This window comes from Alosa pseudoharengus, unplaced genomic scaffold, assembly GCF_046254945.1.
Source record: "Alosa pseudoharengus isolate Yale_2024_CS ecotype anadromous, Long Island Sound unplaced genomic scaffold, YU_APseudo_1.1 YU_APseudo_1.1_scf_7, whole genome shotgun sequence".
NCBI classification, from domain to species: domain Eukaryota; kingdom Metazoa; phylum Chordata; class Actinopteri; order Clupeiformes; family Clupeidae; genus Alosa; species Alosa pseudoharengus.
This window is the reverse complement of record NW_027468859.1, coordinates 2,881,723-2,904,620: the sequence shown is the minus strand read 5'-3', so window position 1 is coordinate 2,904,620 and position 22,898 is coordinate 2,881,723. Positions and strand designations below refer to the sequence as shown.

The 22,898-nt window shown below is 42.5% G+C and overlaps 3 protein-coding genes across 4 annotated transcripts in view; all 3 read left to right on the top strand.

The window, feature by feature from the left end:
* Positions 1-1,012, top strand: part of kif25 (kinesin family member 25) — a 31,188-nt gene extending 30,176 nt beyond the window's left edge. Inside the window, exon 15 of the mRNA XM_076273144.1 lies at positions 876-1,012. Coding sequence (XP_076129259.1) covers positions 876-1,012 — 137 coding nt within the window. The remainder of the gene's footprint in view (positions 1-875) is intronic.
* A 1,433-nt stretch (positions 1,013-2,445) lies between these two features.
* Positions 2,446-11,717, top strand: LOC143109684 (heme-binding protein 2-like). Of its 2 annotated transcripts, XM_076272484.1 has the most exons (5): positions 2,446-2,476; positions 2,765-2,946; positions 6,064-6,199; positions 7,531-7,711; positions 11,514-11,717. In XM_076272484.1, the coding sequence occupies exons 2-5, from the start codon at positions 2,875-2,877 to the stop codon at positions 11,695-11,697; spliced, it is 573 nt and encodes a 190-aa protein (XP_076128599.1). In that variant the 5' UTR covers positions 2,446-2,476; positions 2,765-2,874; the 3' UTR covers positions 11,698-11,717. The 2 variants fall into 2 exon arrangements, with proteins under 2 accessions (XP_076128599.1, XP_076128598.1); XM_076272483.1 differs by lacking the exon at positions 2,446-2,476 and having other exon boundaries at positions 2,542-2,946.
* A 2,181-nt stretch (positions 11,718-13,898) lies between these two features.
* On the top strand, positions 13,899-18,532 carry LOC143109428 (heme-binding protein 2-like). Its single transcript, XM_076272162.1, has 5 exons — positions 13,899-13,979; positions 14,280-14,399; positions 16,561-16,696; positions 17,018-17,198; positions 17,901-18,532. Exons 2-5 carry the CDS (start codon positions 14,325-14,327, stop codon positions 18,070-18,072), a joined length of 564 nt encoding a protein of 187 aa, XP_076128277.1. The 5' UTR covers positions 13,899-13,979; positions 14,280-14,324; the 3' UTR covers positions 18,073-18,532.
* Positions 18,533-22,898: the final 4,366 nt, after the last annotated feature.

Below are 22,898 nucleotides of genomic sequence, written 5' to 3'. Positions count from 1 at the left end.
TATATAAATAAACTTGACTTGACTTGACTTGACTTGTCTCTGCTGTAGGTGGCGATGCTGGTCATGTGTAATGTGTGTGTCTCTGCTGTAGGTGGCGATGCCAAGCTGCTGGTCATGTGTAATGTGTGTGTCTCTGCTGTAGGTGGCGATGCCAAGCTGCTGGTCATGTGTAATGTGTGTGTCTCTGCTGTAGGTGGCGATGCCAAGCTGCTGGTCATGTGTAATGTGTGTGTCTCTGCTGTAGGTGGCGATGCCAAGCTGCTGGTCATGTGTAATGTGTGTGTCTCTGCTGTAGGTGGTGATGCCAAGCTGCTGGTCATGTGTAATGTGTGTGTCTCTGCTGTAGGGGGCGATGCCAAGCTGCTGGTCATGTGTAATGTGTGTGTCTCTGCTGTAGGTGGCGATGCCAAGCTGCTGGTCATGTGTAATGTGTGTGTCTCTGCTGTAGGTGGTGATGCCAAGCTGCTGGTCATGTGTAATGTGTGTGTCTCTGCTGTAGGTGGCGATGCTGGTCATGTGTAATGTGTGTGTCTCTGCTGTAGGTGGCGATGCCAAGCTGCTGGTCATGTGTAATGTGTGTGTCTCTGCTGTAGGTGGCAATGCTGGTCATGTGTAATGTGTGTGTCTCTGCTGTAGGTGGCGATGCCAAGCTGCTGGTCATGTGCAATGTGTGTGTCTCTGCTGTAGGTGGCGATGCTGGTCATGTGTAATGTGTGTGTCTCTGCTGTAGGTGGCGATGCCAAGCTGCTGGTCATGTGTAATGTGTGTGTCTCTGCTGTAGGTGGCGATGCCAAGCTGCTGGTCATGTGTAATGTGTGTGTCTCTGCTGTAGGTGGCGATGCTGGTCATGTGTAATGTGTGTGTCTCTGCTGTAGGTGGCGATGCCAAGCTGCTGGTCATGTTGTGTGTGTCCCCGACTCAGCGCTTCCTGGCCGAGTCCCTGCAGTCGCTCGGCTTCGGCTCCCGCGCACGTCAGGTCCAGAGAGCAGCGCCGCGCCGGAAGGTCAAATAGAGGAGGAGGGAGACAGATATATACACATGGACACTGTGTATATATATATATATATATAGAGAGAGAGAGGAGACAGATATATACACATGGACACTGTGTATATATATATATATATATAGAGAGAGAGAGGAGACAGATATATACACATGGACACTGTGTATATATATATACAGTGTGTGAGAGAGAGAGAGAGAGACAGATATATACACATGGACACTGTGTATATATATATATATAGAGAGAGAGAGAGAGAGAGAGAGACAGACAGCCTTTATGACCATCAGCAGAAAAGCCGTTGGCCTTAAGGTTCTAGAACCCCTAGAACCAGGTGCTGAAGATTGGAATGCAGGGTTCTATTGCAAGAGTCCGGAACATGCAGCACAGTTACAGTCCACACCAGCCCAGTGTCCTCACTGAGTACACAGTAATGCCCAGCACACTGGACAGCGGTGTCACTAAGTACACACAGCACTGCCCAGCACTGGGAATATTTGGGAATATGTTTTGGGAATACTTTGGAATATTTTATGGGAATACTTGGAAATATTTTATGAGAATTCTTGGGAATACCTAATGGGAAGGTTTGTAAGCAGATCTGTGAGCACATTTTGCATGAAGTAGAAGAACGGAGCTCATTTCCTGTTGTGTGTGTCATTTCACTTGGTGCTGCTGCATAGTATGCATACTGTGCACTGTGTACTGTGTACTCACATGAGCGGTCTACGGGGGGCAGCGATGTCTTCTGCCCTTGCATGGTGTCCAGTGAGCTCATCACAGCATGCAGGCCTGCTTCAAGTCCTGCATATGCGTACTGGCACATATTAATGAGCTCAGGTGTCAGGTGAGCTCAGGTGTCATGGTGTCAGGTGAACTCAGGTGTCATGTTCATCCGGAGTCTCCGTTTCCTTCTCAAATGGTGTAGTGGATGTTTCTTGTCTCGGCCTTGTGCATTTATAAACTGTAACAATAGGACTGTTAGTTAAGAAAGTGCATTGTTCTAAACAATAGATTACATTGTCCTTTTGCTTTCTTTTGTAATTGTGAAATATGTATTTTTCAGTCCAAAGTATGTTTGCCCTAGTTTGGTTGATGTTAATGGTTTACATAATATGTATTTGAGATGTTTTATAAGGGCAAGATCACATGCTAGAATTGGCTGGTAGTTTAGAGAAAACAGTCAAGTGTAGATAAGTGTAGGTAAAGAGATGTTCTGGGTTATTTCCATATAGAATGGATTACACTTGTTTGTATTTTTAATATCTAAATAAATACTTCAGATCACTTGTGTTGTCTGCAATATAATGGTGTTTATTCATAATGGACTAGGTATGGCAAATAATCATTGACTATAGACAATAGCGACCTCCTTCGGCAGATAGTCCAATTATATATACACAAGTCTGATCACACGACCGACCACACAGCTAAGAAGTTCATCGAAAGGCAAGGAGCAGAAGCTGCTTTGTAAGGAAAGAGCAACAACTACGTAATGTTTTGGATATGAATCTGAAATATATTTAAAATTGTAACATATAAGTTATAGCCTATTTTGTAAGAAGGGATGAGCCATAATGATATGTCTTCATATTGTAGAATTGGCTTTAATGTGGTATTAACTTTTCCATCTATGCCTCTCCCTTCTAACTGCCAAGGCCCTATCTTATCTTTACACACACGCCGTGTCACGGGGTTACTTTTAAACCACTGTTGTAGCCTACTGTATTGTAAAGTTATATTGCGCTCACATTACAGTTAACCTACTGGCTTATTCTACTGTCGGACAAATAATACGGAACACGTGTGATCGGTTAACTGGAAAAAATAAGACCACTGCCAAACTCTGGGTCAACCGGCTTGTCAAGATGCTGAAAGCCCTCGGACAAGTTTTATTTACGGGACTGCAGGTCCCCAAATACACGACAGCGGAAAGTAAGGTGAGTGTCCGTCCGTCCAGTCACGGTTTGAACTTGGACCGCGGTCATGATATCGCAAGCCTCAACCATTTTAAACTAAAAAAAAAAGTCAACGCAGGTTTCATTCGGTGGCCTGTCGACAGTGCACATGTTGTGGCTAAACGGAACTTTCTGTGGCCATGTCACTAGTTATTGGGACAAAAATGCTGTTTTCCTGAAGTACAATAGAGTAAACTAATATTTGCATGTCCAAAATATTGAATATCTGCCGTAGGTTATGTGTAGTGCAATGCAGTAGCCTATAGTTCATGTCCAAAATACAACCCCAAAACAGAAAAAGTTGGGACGTTGTGTAAAATGCAAATAAAAACAGAATGTCACAATGAACAAGTCTCATAAACCCGTATTTAGCAGCAAAAAGGACATAGACAACATATGAAATGTTGAACATGAAATTTTGGACTCTTTCATGGAAAGTATATCTTAATTTTGAATTTGATGCCAGCAACATGTTTCAAAAAAAGTTGGGACGGGAGCATGTTTACCACTGGACTGCTTCACCTCTTCATTTAACACAATTCTGTAAATGTTTAGGAACTGAGGAGACCATTTGCTACAGTTTTGAGAATGAAATGTCCCATTACTCCCCGATATAGGATTTCAGTTGCTCAACAGTATGGATATCCTTAGTCATGCTTTTCATTCCATTATGCACCTAATTTGACAAATCTGGACTGCAGACAGGCCATCTTAGCACCTGGACTCTTCCTCTTTGGAGAAATACTATTTAAATATGTGCAGAATTCATTTTGGCATTGTATTCCTGAAATATTCAAGGTCATCTCTGGAAAAGACATTACCTGGACGTCAGTATATGTTGTTCAAAACCTGTATACATCATTCAGAATTGATTGTGCTTGGCCAAATGTGCAAGATGCCCATGCTGTAGGCACTAATGCTCCTCCACACCGTCATAGATGCCCATGCTGTAGGCACTAATGCTCCTCCACACCGTCATAGATGCTCATGCTGTAGGCACTAATGCTCCTCCACACCGTCATAGACGCCCATGCTGTAGGCACTAATGCTCCTCCACACCGTCATAGATGCTCATGCTGTAGGCACTAATGCTCCTCCACACCGTCATAGATGCCCATGCTGTAGGCACTAATGCTCCTCCACACCATCATAGATGTTGGGTTTCAAACTGAGCACTAAAACAAGTTGGATAGGTTGGATACATGGATAGGCTCTCTCCTCTTTAGCCCAGATGAGTCCATGATTTCCAAAAAGAATGGCAAACGTTGATTGGTCTAACCACAGGACCTTTTCCCATGTTACCTCAGTCCATTTTAAACAAGCTCAGGCCCAGATAAGAGGGTGGTATTTTCTGTATCATGTCTCAATAACATTTTTTGCTGTTACAATTTTGGCTGCAGTTTTTGAATTGAGTATCAAACTGTGCACATAGACAATGGTTATCAGAGGTTTTCTTGAGCCCATACAATGACAGGTCGGGAAACAGGTCTGGTGTTGATGCAGTGCCATCTGAGGTCCAAAAGACCACGGCCATCAATTTGTTTTTCAGCTATTTCCCTTATTTGCAAAGATTTCTCTGGATTCTCTGAATGTTTTAATAATATTATGTCCTGTAGATGATACACCTTAAATATGTCACAATTTAATATGAAGAAGCATTAAAATTACATTGTTTCATCATTTGTGCACACAGGTTTACACAGAGGGATGAATACCCCTACATCTTTACTTCTAAGAGACCATGCCTCTCTGGGATGCTCTTTTTCATACCCAATCGTGTTGCCAGTTACCCTAATTAGTTGTGAAACATTCTCCCTTTTGTTTTCTTTATCATTACACAACTTTTCCAGCATTTTGTTACCCCCGTCCCAACTTTTTTTTTAAACATGTTGCTGGTATCAAATTCAAAATTAACATATATTTTCCATGAAATAGACAAATTTGTCATTTTCAATATTTCATATGTTGTCTGTGTCCTTCTTGCAACCAAATATGAGTTTAAGAGATTTGCAGATTATTACATTCTGTTTTTATTCACATTTTACACAACGTCCCAACTTTTTCTGTTTTGGGGTTGTATTTCGTTCCCTACATGAACTGCAAATAATTTCTCCAAAACTGCTTTTTTGATAGACAACTCTGTTCCAGATAACACATTCATTATGGCCCAAAACTGGCTTGCCATTTTGGCAGAGGGATGTACGGCCCATATATGGGCCAAATTAGGCAAGCCAGAATCAAAACAAAAGGAGCCAAAACACCCAGAACCAATCGTGGCATTCCAAAATATGGCCATAACCATCCCAAAGAGAGTCCAAAATTCCCCAAATCCAGCGAAAAAGTAGCCAAAACTGACCCAAAGTGAGGCCATAAGTATGCCAAATGATTGCTTCTACATTGAAACTCCACTTGAAAATCTTTACATTTATTTAATTTTGCATTTTGCAATATGTCTACATGCGTTTATAATGAATTGCTATGTCCTAGTATCCTAGGCTCATATTGTTAAATTAGCCTATATGTCAATAGAGATTTTAACAACAAAAAAAAACACGAAGATTAAATGCATTTTTTTGTGATTTGTATTAAGTCATATCAGCATACTTATTACTGTAAACGGGTTGACTGTTGGCAGAGCAAACACAATTTCTTCTCACATCATCTGAAATTGACAACATACCGGTACACAAATACAAAAGAAACTACTAAAACTACTAAATCTACTCTTTAAATGGCCTAGGAAATTCTTTAGTGAAGTTTAATTCAGATGCGGTCATTGAGTGTAAGATAAAAATGAGGCTGTATTAGGCCTACAGTGATTGAAACTTACCCATTACTATTGCCTTAAGGTGCAGCTCCACTGAATGCCTTATGCACTGAAAACAGAAGAGAACAAAGGGAAATAAGTGGATGTGTTCATTGATTTAAGTCTGTCTGTGTATTAAAAAAGTTTGCCACCTGCAGAGCATGTTAACTAGCTACTTAGCGATGCAGGATAAGCAGCCTTTATTCCCCGTCCTCTCTCCCAGGATAAGCAGCCTTTATTCCCCGTCCTCTCTCCCAGGATAAGCAGCCTTTATTCCCCGTCCTCTCTCCCAGGGTAAGGACTACGAGATCCGCACCTATGAGGCCGCTACGTGGGTGAGTGTCACTCTGAAGGGAACGCAGGGCGACGCTGTTATGAAGGAGGGATTCGGCAAACTCTTCAAGTACATCCAGGGGGAGAACGACAAGAGTGAGTGTGTGTGGGGGCTCCCTACCCTTAAGACAAGAGTGAGTGTGTGTATGTGTGGGCTAGTACCCTTAAAGACAAGAGTGAGTGTGTGTGGGCTATTTAGGTACCTATAAGTGAATCATGAGCAATTCTATAGATTGTGTTTCAGTAAGACCCTTATAGGCTAATAATAAAACCAAGATACCTCACATAGATACACAATATCAACTATTGCTTAGTGCGGCACATAGGGCCTGTTAAAGGGAAGTTAGTAAGTCTGCTCCTTGTGTTGTTTTTCCAAAGCATAATAGTGTCATTTCCTCAGTATAATGTCTGTAGGTGAAAGACGTACCGGTAGGCTAAATGAGAAACCCCACAGGGTTGAGGTGGAGAGCCGTACATGTCAGTTTTCAGTCCTTCGCTAAAACTCTGACAACACACGTCCATCAGTACACAGACGACACACATCCATCAGTACAGACAACACACATCCATCAGTACAGACAACACACATCCATCAGTACAGACAACACACGTCCATCAGTACACACGTCCATCAGTACAGACAACACACGTCCATCAGTACACACGTCCATCAGTACAGACAACACACGTCCATCAGTACACACGTCCATCAGTACAGACAACACACGTCCATCAGTACACGTCCATCAGTACAGACAACACGTCCATCAGTACAGTCAACACACGTCCATCAGTACACACAACACACGTCAATCAGTACAGTCAACACACATCCATCAGTACACACAACACACGTCCATCAGTACAGACAACACACGTCCATCAGTACACACAACACACGTCCATCAGTACACACAACACACGTCCATCAGTACAGACAACACATGCCCATCTGCACTTCACTGCAGTGATACTCCCTGATGCTGTTGCAGTCGATCTATTTGTGTGATTGTATAATGTGAAATAACTATGTTGGGAATTGCTATTTGTGTAGTTCCTTTGTCAGGGGCATGCTTCATCATTTACTGGTGTGTGTGTGTGTATGTTTGTGTGTGTGTGTGTTTGTGTGTGTGTGTTTGTGTGTGCGCGCTTGTGTGTGTGTGTGTGTGTGTATGTTTGTATGTGTGATGTGTGTGTGTGTGTGTATGTGTGTGTGTGTTCATGTGTGTGTGTTCATGTGTGCGTGCGCGCGTGTGTGTGTGTGTGTGTGTGTGTGTGTGTTCGTGTGCGCGTGTGTGTGTGTTCGTGTGCGCGTGTGTGTTTGTGTGTGTGTGTGTGTGTGTGTGTGTGTGTGTTCGTGTGTGTGTGTATGTGTTCGTGTGCGCGTGCGTGTGTGTGTGTGTGTGTGTGTGTGCATGCGTTCACAGAGGTGAAGGTTGAGATGACTGCTCCGGTGACGGGCCGTGTAGAAGCGGGCGCTGATCCGGCGAGTGAGAGCAGCTTCACCGTCTCGTTCTTCATCCCCCAGGAGCACCAGGCCGACCCGCCCAAACCCAACAACCCAGACCTGGTCATCGAGAACCGGCCTGAGATCACTGTCTTCGTACGGTACGACTGTGTTTCTTTAGCCGACGCATCATTCTCAGACTCTAGTCAGAATATGAGTCTGATACTGCTCCATTGGGACATAATTATGGGGCGTGTTTCAACCGATACAGGGGGGGAATACCTCTGCACTCAATTGGATAGACCTTAACCAATCAGAGCAACGAAATAACTTACTGTGAGATGTAGGAAGAACACACAAACCATCCTTCTTCTCCACAAATGCCTTAACATTGTTTTCTGGTATTTTGTAAAAGTGATTGTGCTGCCAATATCTCCTACAACACCCGATAGCGGTATCTAAGACAACTAAATACGTAGCAGGGTAGACTATTCGGAAAAACGGATATTTCCCCTCCTTCGTTTATAAAAAATAATTCTGTTGAACACCGATGCTACAAACATGTTATAAACAGCTGGGGACTGGTGTTGCAAACCCCTCGAGCAAACAGGTGACCAATCAGAGATTTCAAACAAACGAGAGAACAACATGTTACAATTACAAACACGCTTTCCCTTAATGAAAGTGAAACCGGAGTTTTCCCACATATCAACTTTGGCCAAAGTTTTCAGAAATAATCGTTTTCGATGATGATACCTCATGGAAATAATATGCATTTTTCCATATGGGGTCTTAGAAGCCATCTATCTCCTTCTAGCCACAGCGTTTTTGTTGCAAACAAAATCAACCTAAGCGTGCTCAGATGACGTGATAGACGAGGCGCTGTTGCTCACCTGTCCATCATCGTAAAGCCCAATTTGATTGGTCCTAACAGCTCTGGTTTGAGCATAGTTGCTCCACAACAGAGCAATGCCAGACCGAGCTTCCCGACCTCAAATGTTGTGGGCGGGGCTAAGTTCGGCTGCCACCCTGGGGGTCGTTTCTAGAAAAGTTAGCAACGACGTTGCTCAACCACCATGGTACGACGCAACTTGCGACCAAACAACGACATTGTTACACCTGTTTCCAGAAAGCATCGTACCTGTGTCGCAATTCGCTACCTCCGACGTTCGAACAGTAGTTCCAACAACGTTGTTGATGATGCAGCGATAGATATCATTGGTGGAAACAGTGGCAACGTGTAATACCCCACCCCCTAGAAATTCTCTGCCACAGCCTATGTTGACATTTTTCTCATTTAAACCGAGTGATTAATGCTGGCATTGCCATTATCATCTGCAAAAATCTAAACCTATTAATATAGTATAAGTATATAAGACATTTTACTGAAGCCGACCAATATGTGCCATTATTTGTGTTAAATATCTATGTTGGAAAAAATATATAGCCTGGACAAATGTCTGGGTATCCCATAGATTATCAACTGTCCCGTGGCTTAACAGCAGCGCGTCGGTGCACTGCGTGCTCGGCCGGAGTTCGCATCTTATCTCTTCTTTTCATCTCTGAGTAAGAGTAGGCATACGAGACAATATTTGACCATACATATTTATGTATACAATTACTCTACATCGAGAGACCATAGGTACAATATATCAGTCAAAAACAATTGAATCTACGTGTCACACCAGTTCACCTGCAGGTAGCGAGAAGCAAGAGGAAAATCTCACATCAGAAAATCGAACCTACAACGTTGGGATAATAAGTCATCTGCTTTAGCCACTACACCATTTAGCACTGCTGATATTAAGGGTCTGTGAAGATTATAATACTAAAAGCAAGGCAATACTTAAATTAACATAAATAGCAAGAATGACCCAAGTAGGGGAGTCCGTGTCTTAATCAAAATTAAGCTACAGGATAGATCAATCATTGAGTCACGAGATAAACATCCACTTCGCAAATTTTGGTTAGGCGGTTGTGATTTTTGGTTAGGCGCTCCGGACACCAACAGGAACTACCAAGGAACGACACCTGCGACTGCCTAGGGGCAGTAGTTCAAACGACCAAACTTTGCGTCCTTTTTGCGATTGAGAGTTCGAACTACCTTTTCTAGAAACACCAAATCCAAGAACGATGGAGGGTACTACCAAGGTTGCGACGCAAGTTAGTAAACGATGCTTTCTAGAAACGACCCCCAGGCTAGTGTTTCTTATGTTCTATACATCTTATCTGTTCTATACTGTTCTATACATCTCATCTGTTCCATACTGTTCTATACATCTCATCTGTTCCATACGTCTCATCTGTTCTATACATCTTCTCTGTTCTATACATCTCATCTGTTCTAATCTGTTCTATACATCTCATCTGTTCTATACATCTCATCTGTTCTATACTGTTCTATACATCTCATCTGTTCTATACATCTCATCTGTTCTATACTGTTCTATACATCTTATCTGTTCTATACTGTTCTATACATGTCATCTGTTCTATACATCTCATCTGTTCTATACTGTTCTATACATCTCATCTGTTCTATACATCTCATCTGTTCTATACATCTCATCTGTTCCATACATTTCATCTGTTTTTTTATCTTATTTATTTGTGAAGCTGCATGTGTGGGTTTGATGTACAGTAAATGTAGATGTAGATGACTTGATGGAGCTGAGATGCAGGAAACACAAAGTGTTGGCATCAGGGAAGGAATTTCACGGCGGCCACGACGGCCATGGCCATCGTAGCCCCTTGCGTTGGCCGTGAAGCCCCTTTGAAAATCATAGGTTTACAGGCCACGGTGGCCTTGGTGCCCCCTTCTTTCAATATTCTGCTTTGTGTCCTACTAATAGCGATTTTTATTTAGCCTGTGGCCTGTCAAAATAATCTTACCATTCACAGCGCAAATTAATTTAGTCTTTTACGCAGTGGAGAAAGTGACAGCGCAAGAAAGTGCGTCCAAATTCACCCACTCTTCTCAGTTGAACTACTCGCGAAGTAGCCTATTCATCACACAGACATCACAAGTATCACATGAAAGAGCTTTTTCTCAGCTTTTAAACGATGTTAGCCGATAATTGCTGCGTTGAACGGTTCGCGAGAAAAGTAAATAATATAATTCAATTTAATCATACATTCTACTGAAGGTTTTGCGTCCATGATCTCCCTACCCATTCATCTCGGTGGAATACTTCACGAACCCTTCTTTTAACACATGACAAACCACCATAATATCAGAATAAACAGCAGACCTTATCGAACACAAAGGTGTAAAGCAGTCCCCTGTACAGTTAGCCGTTCCAGAGTAATCCAGTTTTGAATTTGCAGTAAATTTCGACATGCATGGATGTCTCCAAATTTGGGCTTTAAGTTTTACAATGTGTTTAAATTGTTCCACATGATTTCATAACGGGCCAAATACAAAATAAATGTTACAAATATCGCCTATATATTGGTAAATCAGAGGACAGCTGACTAAGAGTTTGTGAAAGTAGCCTTAATGATCACAAAATGCTAAGCATGCATCTAGGCTATTTGAGTTTCTTAAAGCTGAGCTGTGCTACATTTAAATTGTTCAATACATGATTTCATAACAGGCCAAATATAAAATAAATGTTATCTATAGCCTAGTTTTTATTAGATGATCAGATGATTTACAGTTATATGTAATATGTCATGTTTCATGTTTTTGGAATGTTTCATACAGTGATGCAGGTCTACTGCAGTGAATAGGCTAAATACAACTTTGATCATTTTTATAGCCTACTACTGTATAGTTAACTTTGGCCTTGGTGCCCTGACATGTGGCCTTTGTGCCCCCCACCAAATATGCCCAACTGAAGGCCAAGTGGCCTTGCCCCCAGAATGGTAAAATTCCAAGCCTGGTTGGCATCATCACAGAGTGTGCAGGAAACGCATCATGACATCACAGAGCGTCTCTCTGTTTCCCGCCTTGTTCCCCAGGACGTACGGAGGGTTCACCAACGATCAGATGGTCCGCGCCGAGCACCTGAAGCTGGTCGAGAGCCTCCGTCGGGATGGGGTGCAGTTCTGCGAGGAACCGTTCTACAGGGTGGGCTACGACCCCCCGTTTAAACTGACCAACCGCCGGAACGAGGTCTGGCTCCTCCAGTCAGGCCGGGCATGACACAGCAGGAACTACGGGGAGCAGGAGGGGTCAAGAGGGGCGGGGGGGGGGGGGGGGCTGGGACCTCTTGAGTGAGTCCATTTTGAGGGGCTTTACGGGGCGGATGTTGTGTGCGTCTTTATAACACGGATAGTTCCGCTGCTTGATTATGATTGGCTAAATCACATTGGATGCCGTTGTAAAATCCAGCGCAACCCTTCACATTTACCCAATTTTGTTCTATATTACTGTGCCACCACAAATTGATACAAAAATTACAGTTGCTGCATCTTGACGTTTAGAGGAAATAGAGGAAATATATTTCTTGGCAGAAGAATTACTATGAATAAATCATTAAGTTTCTTGTTGCTGTGCTTTTGTTTTATGAAATCTTGCCAGATGCAACCGTTTTAGACAAGCAATTAGCCACTTGAGTCTGCAGGTTCCAGTGATTTTAGAGGGGGGGGGAGTTAACACCCCTTAGCTGGTCTAAGTCAGCCACGTGTGTGTGTGTGTGTGTGTGTGTGTGTGTGTGTGTGTGTGTGTGTGTGTGTGTGTGTGTTAGCCAAGTGTGTGTGTGTGTGTTAGCCACATGTGTGTGTGTGTTAGCCAAGTGTGTGTGTTAGCCACGTGTGTGTGTGTGTGTGTGTGTTAGCCAAGTGTGTGTGTGTCAGTCATGGGTGAAGTGTGTTTAATGGGGTTTATGTTTTATTTTTCATTAATTTGATGCTTTTGAAGTTTCAGCATCTACGGAACAGCAGTGTTTCTGATTGACACATAAACTGATTTTTTTTTATGTGAATATTAAAATGTTCACCCATTTAATTTGAAATGTTGATGGTACCAGTTCAAGGACAGCTATAGCCTATGTCTGTATAAATGTGTTTTTATCACTCACATTTTGAAAATGGGAAGAAATTAGCCCGTTTGTATGAATAAATGCATTTTTCAATGTATAAGGCCTACTTATGTTTTTGATATCATACTTTGACATTTTGAAAATTGAAATAGCCCTACATAGGCCTAATGTTTCTATGATTGGAGGTCTTCACGACAGTAACTATTATGTCAGAGTAGCCTTAGCCTACTCTACAGAAGAAAAGTTGATAGGCCACATTTGTCACAAATTAATTAGCCTAGGCTACCCTACGCAAATGATGGACGTGTCAGTTTTTGACCCTGCATGTCAGTTTTATTTAATTCATTATTATTAATTTATATCATTAGGGAAAGGGCGGGGTATACCTATTTTATGAGATATGACTGCTGGCTAGGGTTGTGATAGATGTAACATGTTTTGTAAGAAAAATAAGTTATGAAAGCATGATTCAGCCAATGGGAATCCCGCCCCCGTGAGACGTTACACAAGTGCTCTCATAACGTCATAGATATATACACTAGATGTCGCCTTCTGCTTCTCAGCATGCGTCAACACCGCCGCCATCTTTGTACAGGGATCTGAATCGCTAAACTAGTTCTCCTGTATTGTCAGCGTTACCTATTTAGCGACGTTTGGCCATCCCCAGCGATAGAAAACCTTTTTAGCGATTAGCGACACATTTGGGAACTTCTCACAATGATGGCAGATCGGCTTCTTTGTTTTTGAAACGTAAGAAAATCACCTTTCTCATGGCTTTGTCATTTATGAATTCAGCTACATCTCGTTTGCCCATGGCACTGACCCATGATTATAAAAGTAACGACTGGCATAGCCTATGTAGTAGCAGAGGTAAATGTTCTACAGATCTACAGCAACTTCTGGTGAGATTACAATTTACATGAGTAAACGAGACGAGGGGTATGTGGCCTCAACCAGAGCCTGTCTACGAAGAGCCTGTTTACTTTCATTGTATCGAACCTGGTTGCAGTTTACTCATTGTTCCTCTAGGGGCCGCCGCTAGCTAGTGCAGAATGAATGGGAGTCTATGGGGCTAGACGGGTAAAATGTATCTTTATTATCGTCTTAAGCTTAGTTTTCTGTAGACTCAACCATAAATACATGCCTGTCAGTTGGAACAACCCAAAAAATTAGATAATTGCTTGAGATTTTGACGATTTATGGTGATTTTATTTTCGCTAGATCTTTGCCCAGATTGACGCTAATGCATTATAGAGGAGTGGATCACTGAAGCAAGATGGCGTCTCGATTGACGCATTCGTTCCAATGAACAGCAGTAGTCAAGGCGACATCTAGTGTATATATCTATGTCATAACGTAAAGAGCAACCCGGAAGTCAAAGTAAACAATCGCAGATGAAACTCGCATGCGAGGTTGAAGAAGTAAGAGAAAGCAACAACATTGTGTAAGTTCTTTTTTAATTAATATCATCCTCTTGAAATTAGTTTTACAATTAACAGGGGGTGTTGAAAATGGCTACGATAGGATTGGTCTATTGAACCTTGTCTGCCTATTGCAACCCTAACGTTAACGATCAGTCAGTCGTGGTGGTTATCTAATCTCACTTTTACGGTACAGAATTGCAGGTTATGGCCTATTAATTAAGCTGTTATAGATGACCAGCAACAGAGTCGTAATCAGAAGTTATTCCATTCAGGTGAAAATGTAATTAATTTATGGTTTCATGAATCTGTTCATTAATTAGAGTTTGCTGACTGGCATACAATAATAGCCTACTGCTGCTGGGAAGATGCTTAAAACCATCGGCCAGGCTCTGTTTTCAACAGGATTGCAGTACCCCAAACACTCAAATCTCGAGAGCAAGGTAAGGCAAGGTAAGGCAAGGTAATCGTAACACCCCCAATTATCGCCACTTTTGTTCAGAAATTCTAAAACAACGATGTTTTTTAATACTTCAAAATAACATTTACTAAATGAACCTTACATTTTTCAGTAGCCATAGGTGTGTAGATTTGAACAAAATCTGGTTTGGTTCTTAACGGGAGCATTTACTGCCTGAAATATCCGATTTTGTTTACCACGCTTGGAGTTATAGTGCTGGCCTGATGGGTCGCCTATTTACACCGTTTCAACGACACATGGACGGTTAGACCGAGAATTCTCGTCGTGAAATTAAAATTCCACTGGAGCTCCAAGCGGTTGTGTACACGCAGCCTTACAACACTGTTTTCAGCTCTTCGAGTCACGGTAAAATGTCATTTTTGGTACATAGCTAATTTAGATACACCTATGGTGTGGGTAGTTGCGTTTCTATAGGAGTCCGCTGTCTTGGTTTGTATAGAAATGGATATTAAGTGACACATACACGCAAGACGGTGGAAATACGGGACCGGTGGAAATAGGGGGAGTTACGATAGTAGCTAATCAATCCAAGCACTATATGTTCTGTCATATTCTCTCACTCACTTTCAAATCCAAACTACATTCTTTATCAACTGTCCTGCATGTGATGTAAAAGTGAAGTAGTCTAATGCAGTTTAATTAGAGTGACCGGATTTGAGATTAGGATACTGGGGCATTAGGGGGTATAGGCTATATTTTAACGGGATAAACGATTAACACGTCATGACAAGAAGGTAGTTTTACCTTATTTCCTGCAGATGTGAAAAATGTAGGCCTACAGCCAATTGAGCCTAGGCCTACTTCTGTGCAATAGCATGCACTGTCGGGGTTTTGTCAGGATTGTAATGCTGATTCAATGTCTATTTACCATTGACAACCTAAATGATAATTTGGATGGAAAATCAACATCATATCAATGTCATCTTGCTATCTGGGAGGCCTACGGGCCTAGTAGCCTATGCAAATGTTCCCTTTATTCTTGCATAACAAATAAAATGACATAACTAAACCTTGCACCAATGTCATGATGCTAGAGGTCTGCACTCCCGCGAGTCGCGACGCAAAGAAGTGCGGGCGCGGGACATGTTTGAAAGCTGTGCGAGAGCGGGCGGGGTGAGAGCGTTGCGGGTGCCGGAGAAACAGATGATTCACTGCACTCCCGCAAATTAAATATGCGTAAAATAAAAGATAAATTATTAAAGTAGTGTATATAATTATATTTCAACTTTTTTTTTCCAGCCTGGCGTTATGATCAACTGCATGTCCGCAGGTCTGAGGTGCACTCCTGGTAGCATGTCAGTCTAGGCCTAGGCTACTGTAGATGTCTTGTGTGGGATCAAACCTAATGTTGTGTATCATTTTTATTCAGTACACTTGTTTATTGTAATTTAAACTATTCCTTCACAACACACTCTAAAGCAGCCATTCAGGAGCTGCTTATTAGGCCCTCCTATCTGTTTCTCTTGTTCTGTATTAGGCTACCGTGTCTTGTCCCTATTCTAGGCCTGGTCCTGTGTGCTTATTGGATGGGATGTTTTGTCCAATCTGACCTGGTTGAGGGGCCTGGTCCTGTGTGCTTAATGAATGGATGGGATGTGCTGGCTCGTGAGGCGTGTCCCAGCCTGACAGCATAAAGAGGGCCTGGTTATGGCGCGGCGCGCGAGAGAGAGCGGCTTGCTTTGTGTTCGATTTGTTTCTTTAAGTTGAATCTCGTTTATGTAAACCGTTGCGTTATACAATAAACCCACGTGGACATTTGTTTGTCACCCTCTCTCCCGCTCTTTTGTTACTATTTGAGCCAGTACAGTGGCTCTACAGTGGTCTCCAACTAATCGCAGAAATCAGGTTATATTTTATATAGGTTAAATAGGTTATATTGCAGAAATCAGGTTATATTTGGTCATTTTATTATGGACACGTCAAGACCATGTCGTTCATGGAGACTTCTTTATTGCACAGCTTAGTATATTATGATTGACTATTTGTCTAATCGGAGTCACATCTGCCGTAAATAAGGTAAAACGCCTGCTCGTGATGTGTTTATCCCAAGCTAATATGCATCCCATTAAGATCCTTAACACCGGTGAGACGAGACGTGTTGTGTGTGTGTGTGTGCGTCCCAGGGTGAGGACTATGAGGTCCGCACGTACGAGGCCACCAGATGGGTGAGCACCACGCTGACGGGCATGGAGGCCGACGCGGCCATGAACGCGGGCTTCAGACGACTCTTCAAATACATCCAGGGCGAGAATGAGAAGAGTAAGTGCCTTCCTCATTGTGATGCTGCTGTGCTTTGTGTTCTTCCTCATTGTGATGCTACTGTGCTTTGTATTCTTCCTCATTGTGATGCTACTGCGCTTTGTGATCTTCCTCATTGTGACGCTACTGTGCTTTGTGTTCTTCCTCATTGTGATGCTACTGTGTCAGATGATGTCGGGTTCCAGTTCATACTCACTCAATACTTATTGATTATTTATTTTGGCGTATCATTCTTCTGTTTGTGTGTGTGTGTGTGTGTGTGTGTGTGTGTGTGTGTGTGTGTGTGCATATGCATATGTGTGTGTGTGTGTCCTCCTACAGAGGTGAAGGTTGAGATGACTGCTCCGGTGACGTGCCGTATAGAGCCGGGCGCTGGTCCGGCATGTGAGAGCAGCTTCACCGTCTCGTTCTTCATCCCCCAGGAGCACCAGGATGACCCGCCTACACCCAGCAGCCCGGACCTATTCATCGAGAACCGGCCCGAGTTCACCGCCTTCGTACGGTACGCCTGCACCCACAGCAACCCACTATACTTATTAGATTAGATTACATTACATTAGATTACATTACATTACATTACATTACATTACATTACATTGCATTACATTGCATTACATTACATTCAACTTTATTGTCATTGTGCAGAGTACAAGTGCAGAGACAACGAAATTCAGTTAGCGTTTAATCAGAAGTGCAAAACGCTCTTGGACTCTAAAAGCATAAGTGTTTACACTCTAGACTCTAAAAGCATAAGGACCCTGTGTTGTTTGTTTACACTCTAGACTCTAAAAGCATAAGTGTTTACACTCTAGACTCTAAAAGCATAAGGACCCTGTGTCGTTTGTTTACACTCTAGAAAGACTAGAAAGCGCAGCTGGAGCTGATGTCCTATAATTACCGGTGTGGCAGTCCTCTCTTCTAACCTCCGTGTGCAACACACTCACTCAGTAGCATCTCATCAGGGGACTCGTAGCATTGGAGTCCTTGGGGACAGGAAAGCTAACATTCCTTTGTTCAGAAGCACACGCCTCTAAACACACCTGCTTGTATATTTGATCTGTAAAAAGGCCTCACCGGGTTAGTGTGCTTAGTGTTCTTGTTGCTCTACCAGTAGGTTTAATACCAACGGTCAGACGGTTGTTGTTGATCAGTAATGTGTGAGCAAAGTTGGAGACCATCTAACGTCCTGCCCTGCGTTCCCCAGGACGTACGGGGGGTTCAGCCGAGAGGAGACGGTCCGCGCCGAGCACCTGAAGCTGATCGAAAGCCTCCGCCGCGATGGGGTGCAGTTCCGCGAGGAACCGTACTACAGGGCGGGCTACGATAGCCCCTTCAAACTGACCAACCGCCGGAACGAGGTCTGGCTCCTCCAGTGAGGCCAGGCGTGACACAGCAGGAACTACGGGGAGCAGGAGGGGTCAAGAGGGGCGGACTCTGCTAGGCATGGTTCATGTGAGGTCAAGGTGTGCCTGGCCCCGTGCTCTTGGAGTCAGCAGGAAGTCAAGTGACTTGTCTATCGAGTTACTAGATCGTAGGTGCCTTTCAGATCATAAAGCCTCAGATGCCTCAGTAACTCACTGTAAAGTACAGAAGCCGTTTAACATTTGTCCAGGAACCTTAAATGTCACATATTAGCTATTTGCTTCTGCTTGTTTGTGTTTTATACGTCGGGTAACTTCGAAAGGGAGATTTTGATATGTTACGGTTATGTTATTACTAGACTCTGACAACATGGAAACTACAATTTACAGCTGTACACAAGATGATGTTTGTAATGTACAAAATAAAAGTCCTGCTACTAACAACGGAGGTGCCCGTGAGTGGCATGTGCAGTAATGTTGGTTGGAAGTGTACTGATTATTTACTATCTCACTTTGACCTGCAGGGGGCAGTTGTCAGGGCAGATAGAGTATTTTTTTGTCGTCCAGGGATGTGTGTGTGTGTGTGTGTGTGTGTGTGTGTGTGTGTGTGTGTATGGACCACCCTCTGTGGTTCATGTGCATGAACAGTGTCATGTCTGCCTTTTTTGCATGTGTGTGTGTGAGAGCAGAAGGGGGGGGGTATCATGTTCTAACTCAATACTGGACCAATTTTGAGGGCCCAGGTTGGAAATTGCGGTGGTTTACCTTCAAAAAAAAAAGAAAAACTAATCCTGTGTGAGATGCCACTTTTCTCCACGGCTACACTAACCTTACAATACAGCATCTCTGGTTTAGCCAGCGAGTTGTCACATTTTAAAGGGAATGTTCACAGTGAATGAATGACTGTAGCAAAGAGTATAGAAGTAACAAGAGGCGAAACTCAATAGAACGTCCCATTGCAACAAACGCACCCATAACCATAGACAGTAAAAGAAACCGAGCTGCAGCTCCGCCATCTTGGACTGAACGCAACACAACTGTCATAGAACTTAATGATATCGGTCCAGATTAAAAAGTTTCTTACAGTATATAAAAAAAAATACATCTAACCTTTTCTCATACCCTGAATTCCCCAACTGTCATAAATCGTGTTGAGAAATGCAAAATATGATGAATAAGGCTATACATTTATTCATAATAATTTAGCTTCCAACAGATTTCACAGATGGAAATAGGCACCCACCAGCCCAGCACTGAACTCTGAGCGTGGTAAACAAAATCGGATATTTCAGGCAGTAAAAGCCCTGGTAAGAACCAAACCAGATTTGGTTCAAATCTACACACCTATGGCTACAGAAAAATGTAAGGTTAATTTATCAAATGTTATTTTGAGGTATTAAAAAACATCGTTGTTTTAGAATTTTCGAACGAAAGGGGTGGTAATTGGTGCTTTGATTTACAAAGCTGATCAGGGGCACTGATTGTAAAGTGTTAAGAAAATTGATCGATTTCTAAGAGAAATGAAGTTGGTAGGCTATGTTATGTAAGATTAGCCTATTTACCTTTTCATCCAACGTATGTCCCTCGTTGTGAAATGATTGAATTATCGTTTTGCCGCTTGCTGATAGCCATGTATGCTAGTTAGTTAGCTTCTCTAGTCATTCCAGTTGACAGGCTGGCTAACGTAGCTTGAGCTAAGTCATGGCTGTCTATTTTATTTGCAGTTTAAACATAGGCCTACTGTATTTTCAAGTAGACTAACAGTCCGGAGGGAACAGTGATGGAAAGTAAACTTTCTGTTATGTTGTAAATTAAAAATCCATTGTAAAGTCTTTCTGTCAAACTAGTTGTATCTGCCCAGTGAATGGACATGATCTGTAGCCCATGTATTGTATGTAGCCCTACATAATATTATTGCCGTTTAATTTGAGCGGTGTGATATTCAAATATGTTTTTTCTTATACATATGACCTGTTGTGTTTAAAAGTAAACTAGTGGTTCGAAATTGAGCACAATATAGTGACCAATCTTGCTGGTTTACGTTGGCATGTTCTGATAGAAGTCAACGGCCATAATGGCATGATCAGTCCAAAATGGCGAAAGCGCGACAGCAGCGCCAACTAGCGATTGTTGTCAAAACTGCAACAGAGTTTCGCCTCTTGTTACTTCTATACTCTTTGACTGTAGGCAGTGCCTTTAAAGGGAATGTTCACATGTTCACAGTGAATGAATGACTGTAGGCAGTGCTTTTATTGGTTTATTTATTACAGAATAAATGGATTTGCCATCTCACTGTCTTCACTCCCATTCTTCTGTGTGTGTGAGAAAAGCCTTCCCACCATGTGTGTGTCTCTGGATTCCTCAGTAAGGGGATTGATGTCCTTGCGATAGAGGAGGGAGTGAGATGTGTGTCTGAGTTCTGATGCTCCCCCCCACACACACACACACCCCACACACAGACACACATACCCAAGGGCGTAGGTTTGGTCTGAGCTTTGGTGGGGACACTACCCACTACCCCCCCCCCCGAATATATAAAATGATTAAAATGTGCTACTGTCCAACTACTATCCATGATTAAAATGTGCTACTGTCCAACTACTATCCATGATTAAAATGTGCTACTGTCCAACTTGATCTAACTACACTGTGTAGCCTACATAATCTGATTTTAATATGTAGGCTACAGATATGTAGGCTATATTTAACATTTATTTTCTATTTGGTCTGTTATGAAATCATGCCCATTTAAGCACAGCTCAGTTTTAAGAAACTTAAATACATGCATGCTTAGCATTTTGTGAAAAGAAATCATTAAGGCTACATTGACAAACATGATCTGCTTTATTCTCTGATTCTAATATTTACACATATCTAGGCGATGTAAGCACAGCTCAGTTTTAAGAAATGCAGCCGAAAGACCATGTTGAATTTTGCTATAATTTATTTAAAAACCGGATTACTCTGGAACAGCTAACTATACACGGGAATGCATTACACCTTTGTGTTCGGTAAGGTCTGCTGTTTAATCTGATATATGGTTTGTCATGTGTTGCGTGAAGAGTGTGTAGGCCTACGATATTCCACCGAGACGAATGGATGTGGAGATGGGCGCAGAGAATAATTAATAAATCTCTTGAAGTTATTTTTCTCGCGAACTGTTTATTACAGCAAACAGTGGCTAGCTAGCACAGTTTAAAAGCTGAGAAAAGGCTCTTTCATGTGACACATGTGTGATGAGCAGCCTACTTCTCGAGGAGTTCAACAGAGAAGAATGGGTGAATTTGGACGCACGTCATGCTTGTAGTGAAGTAAAGATGAAGCGCTGCATGCTGCGCAGGAGACTGCGGCTCACTGGTAGTTATTATAGGTAACTTCAAATCAGCGCGATTTACCCTTATAGGCTACTGCACATTACAAGATCTGTACGAGATGATCTGCAGCACTGAAGTGAGAAATGATTTAACTCTTTGTGTAGCGCATGTGAGCGCTTTTTTCCCCATTTCAACCTGAATATTGGTGGGGAGTGGGGACATTTCAGTCGTAATTTGACATTGGTGGGGACACGTCCTTCGGTCCCCACGCAAATCTACGCCCCTGCACCTACCCCACACACATACACACACACACACACCCCACACACACACACAGTGTTGGGAAGTAACTGAATACATGTATTCCGAGATATACAGTATATCATGTAATCCCAAGTATTCAAATTACGTTACTCACTTTCAGTTATCTATCGGGATGCGTTACAAAATACATTTTAGGGCATGTATTCAGTAAACTGTAGTGGAATACATTTTAAAAGTAACCTTCCCAACACTGACAGTAGCCAACACTAGTACTACTCCATCATTACTCAGTCAGGCCTATTCTATTCACATGCTGGTCATGATGTCAGACTTCGGTGTCTAACAATGTTCACTTCAAATCCGCACAACATCCAGGGCGCTCGTTTAGGAGAGGAACATGACATTTGCGCTCATGATATTCCCAGCTGCGCAACAGAAAGGTAATATTTGAATATAGGCTATATATGCCCAGCTATTTTTATATAATCTAGCCTATACACCACCAAGGGACAGAAGTTCATCTTCAGATTTGCGGCCGAGTTGCACTAGAGTTACAGGGCGCGCAGCTATATTTGCTTTATGACCGGTGGCCGTAGATCAGATGACAATACACGATTTGGGTAATGTAGGCTATAAAGATAGATAAAGTTAGTCCTAAAGCAAACGGTAAAGGACAATGTTTAGGCCACTGGACATTCTTGAAAGAAACCATCGCAAAGATACAGTTTACAGCTTGAATCCCGACGTGCAGAATGAATGAAGAATGACCAGCTAACTAGCCTCCTTCTATCGGCCTACTAGGCTAATACAGCAAAAACATATCCTAAAAGAAATGTTTGGCCTGCCTGACATATCACGCTTATAATTTAGTCCGCTGTTTACGGCTACATAAGTATTATCTGACCCTGGGTCATATTGGAAACGTACTGTAGAGTAGGCCTGAATGATTATGCTGTAGGCCTGCTGATCATGCTATGTTCTACTACTAAAGTAAACCTACTAGTTTTGTCTTTCTACGCAACATTTTTACAAAAGGCCAGAAGACCAGAGTGATGTTGTGTGTGTGCGGTGCAGGGGTAAGGTATGGGGCTGTCATGAAGCAGGTTACAGGTTCACGGCCCACTGTGTGTATGTGTGTGTGCGAGCTGTGTTGCAGGTTACATGTTCACGGCCCATTGTGTGTGTGTGCGCGCGCGCGCGCGCTGTGTGGCAGGTCAATATCTGTGGTTCTCTGTCAGGAGAATAAAACAAATATAATTAAAG

Coding starts and splice junctions, on each gene's coding strand:
- LOC143109684 (XM_076272484.1), top strand. CDS start 2,875: ATGCTGAAAGCCCTCGGACAAGTTTTATTTACGGGACTGCAGGTCCCC. Junction 6,200..7,530: donor CCAGGGGGAGAACGACAAGA/GTGAGTGTGTGT, acceptor ATGCGTTCACAG/AGGTGAAGGTTGAGATGACT. Junction 7,712..11,513: donor GAGATCACTGTCTTCGTACG/GTACGACTGTGT, acceptor CTTGTTCCCCAG/GACGTACGGAGGGTTCACCA.
- LOC143109428 (XM_076272162.1), top strand. CDS start 14,325: ATGCTTAAAACCATCGGCCAGGCTCTGTTTTCAACAGGATTGCAGTAC. Junction 14,400..16,560: donor ACTCAAATCTCGAGAGCAAG/GTAAGGCAAGGT, acceptor TGTGCGTCCCAG/GGTGAGGACTATGAGGTCCG. Junction 17,199..17,900: donor GAGTTCACCGCCTTCGTACG/GTACGCCTGCAC, acceptor TGCGTTCCCCAG/GACGTACGGGGGGTTCAGCC.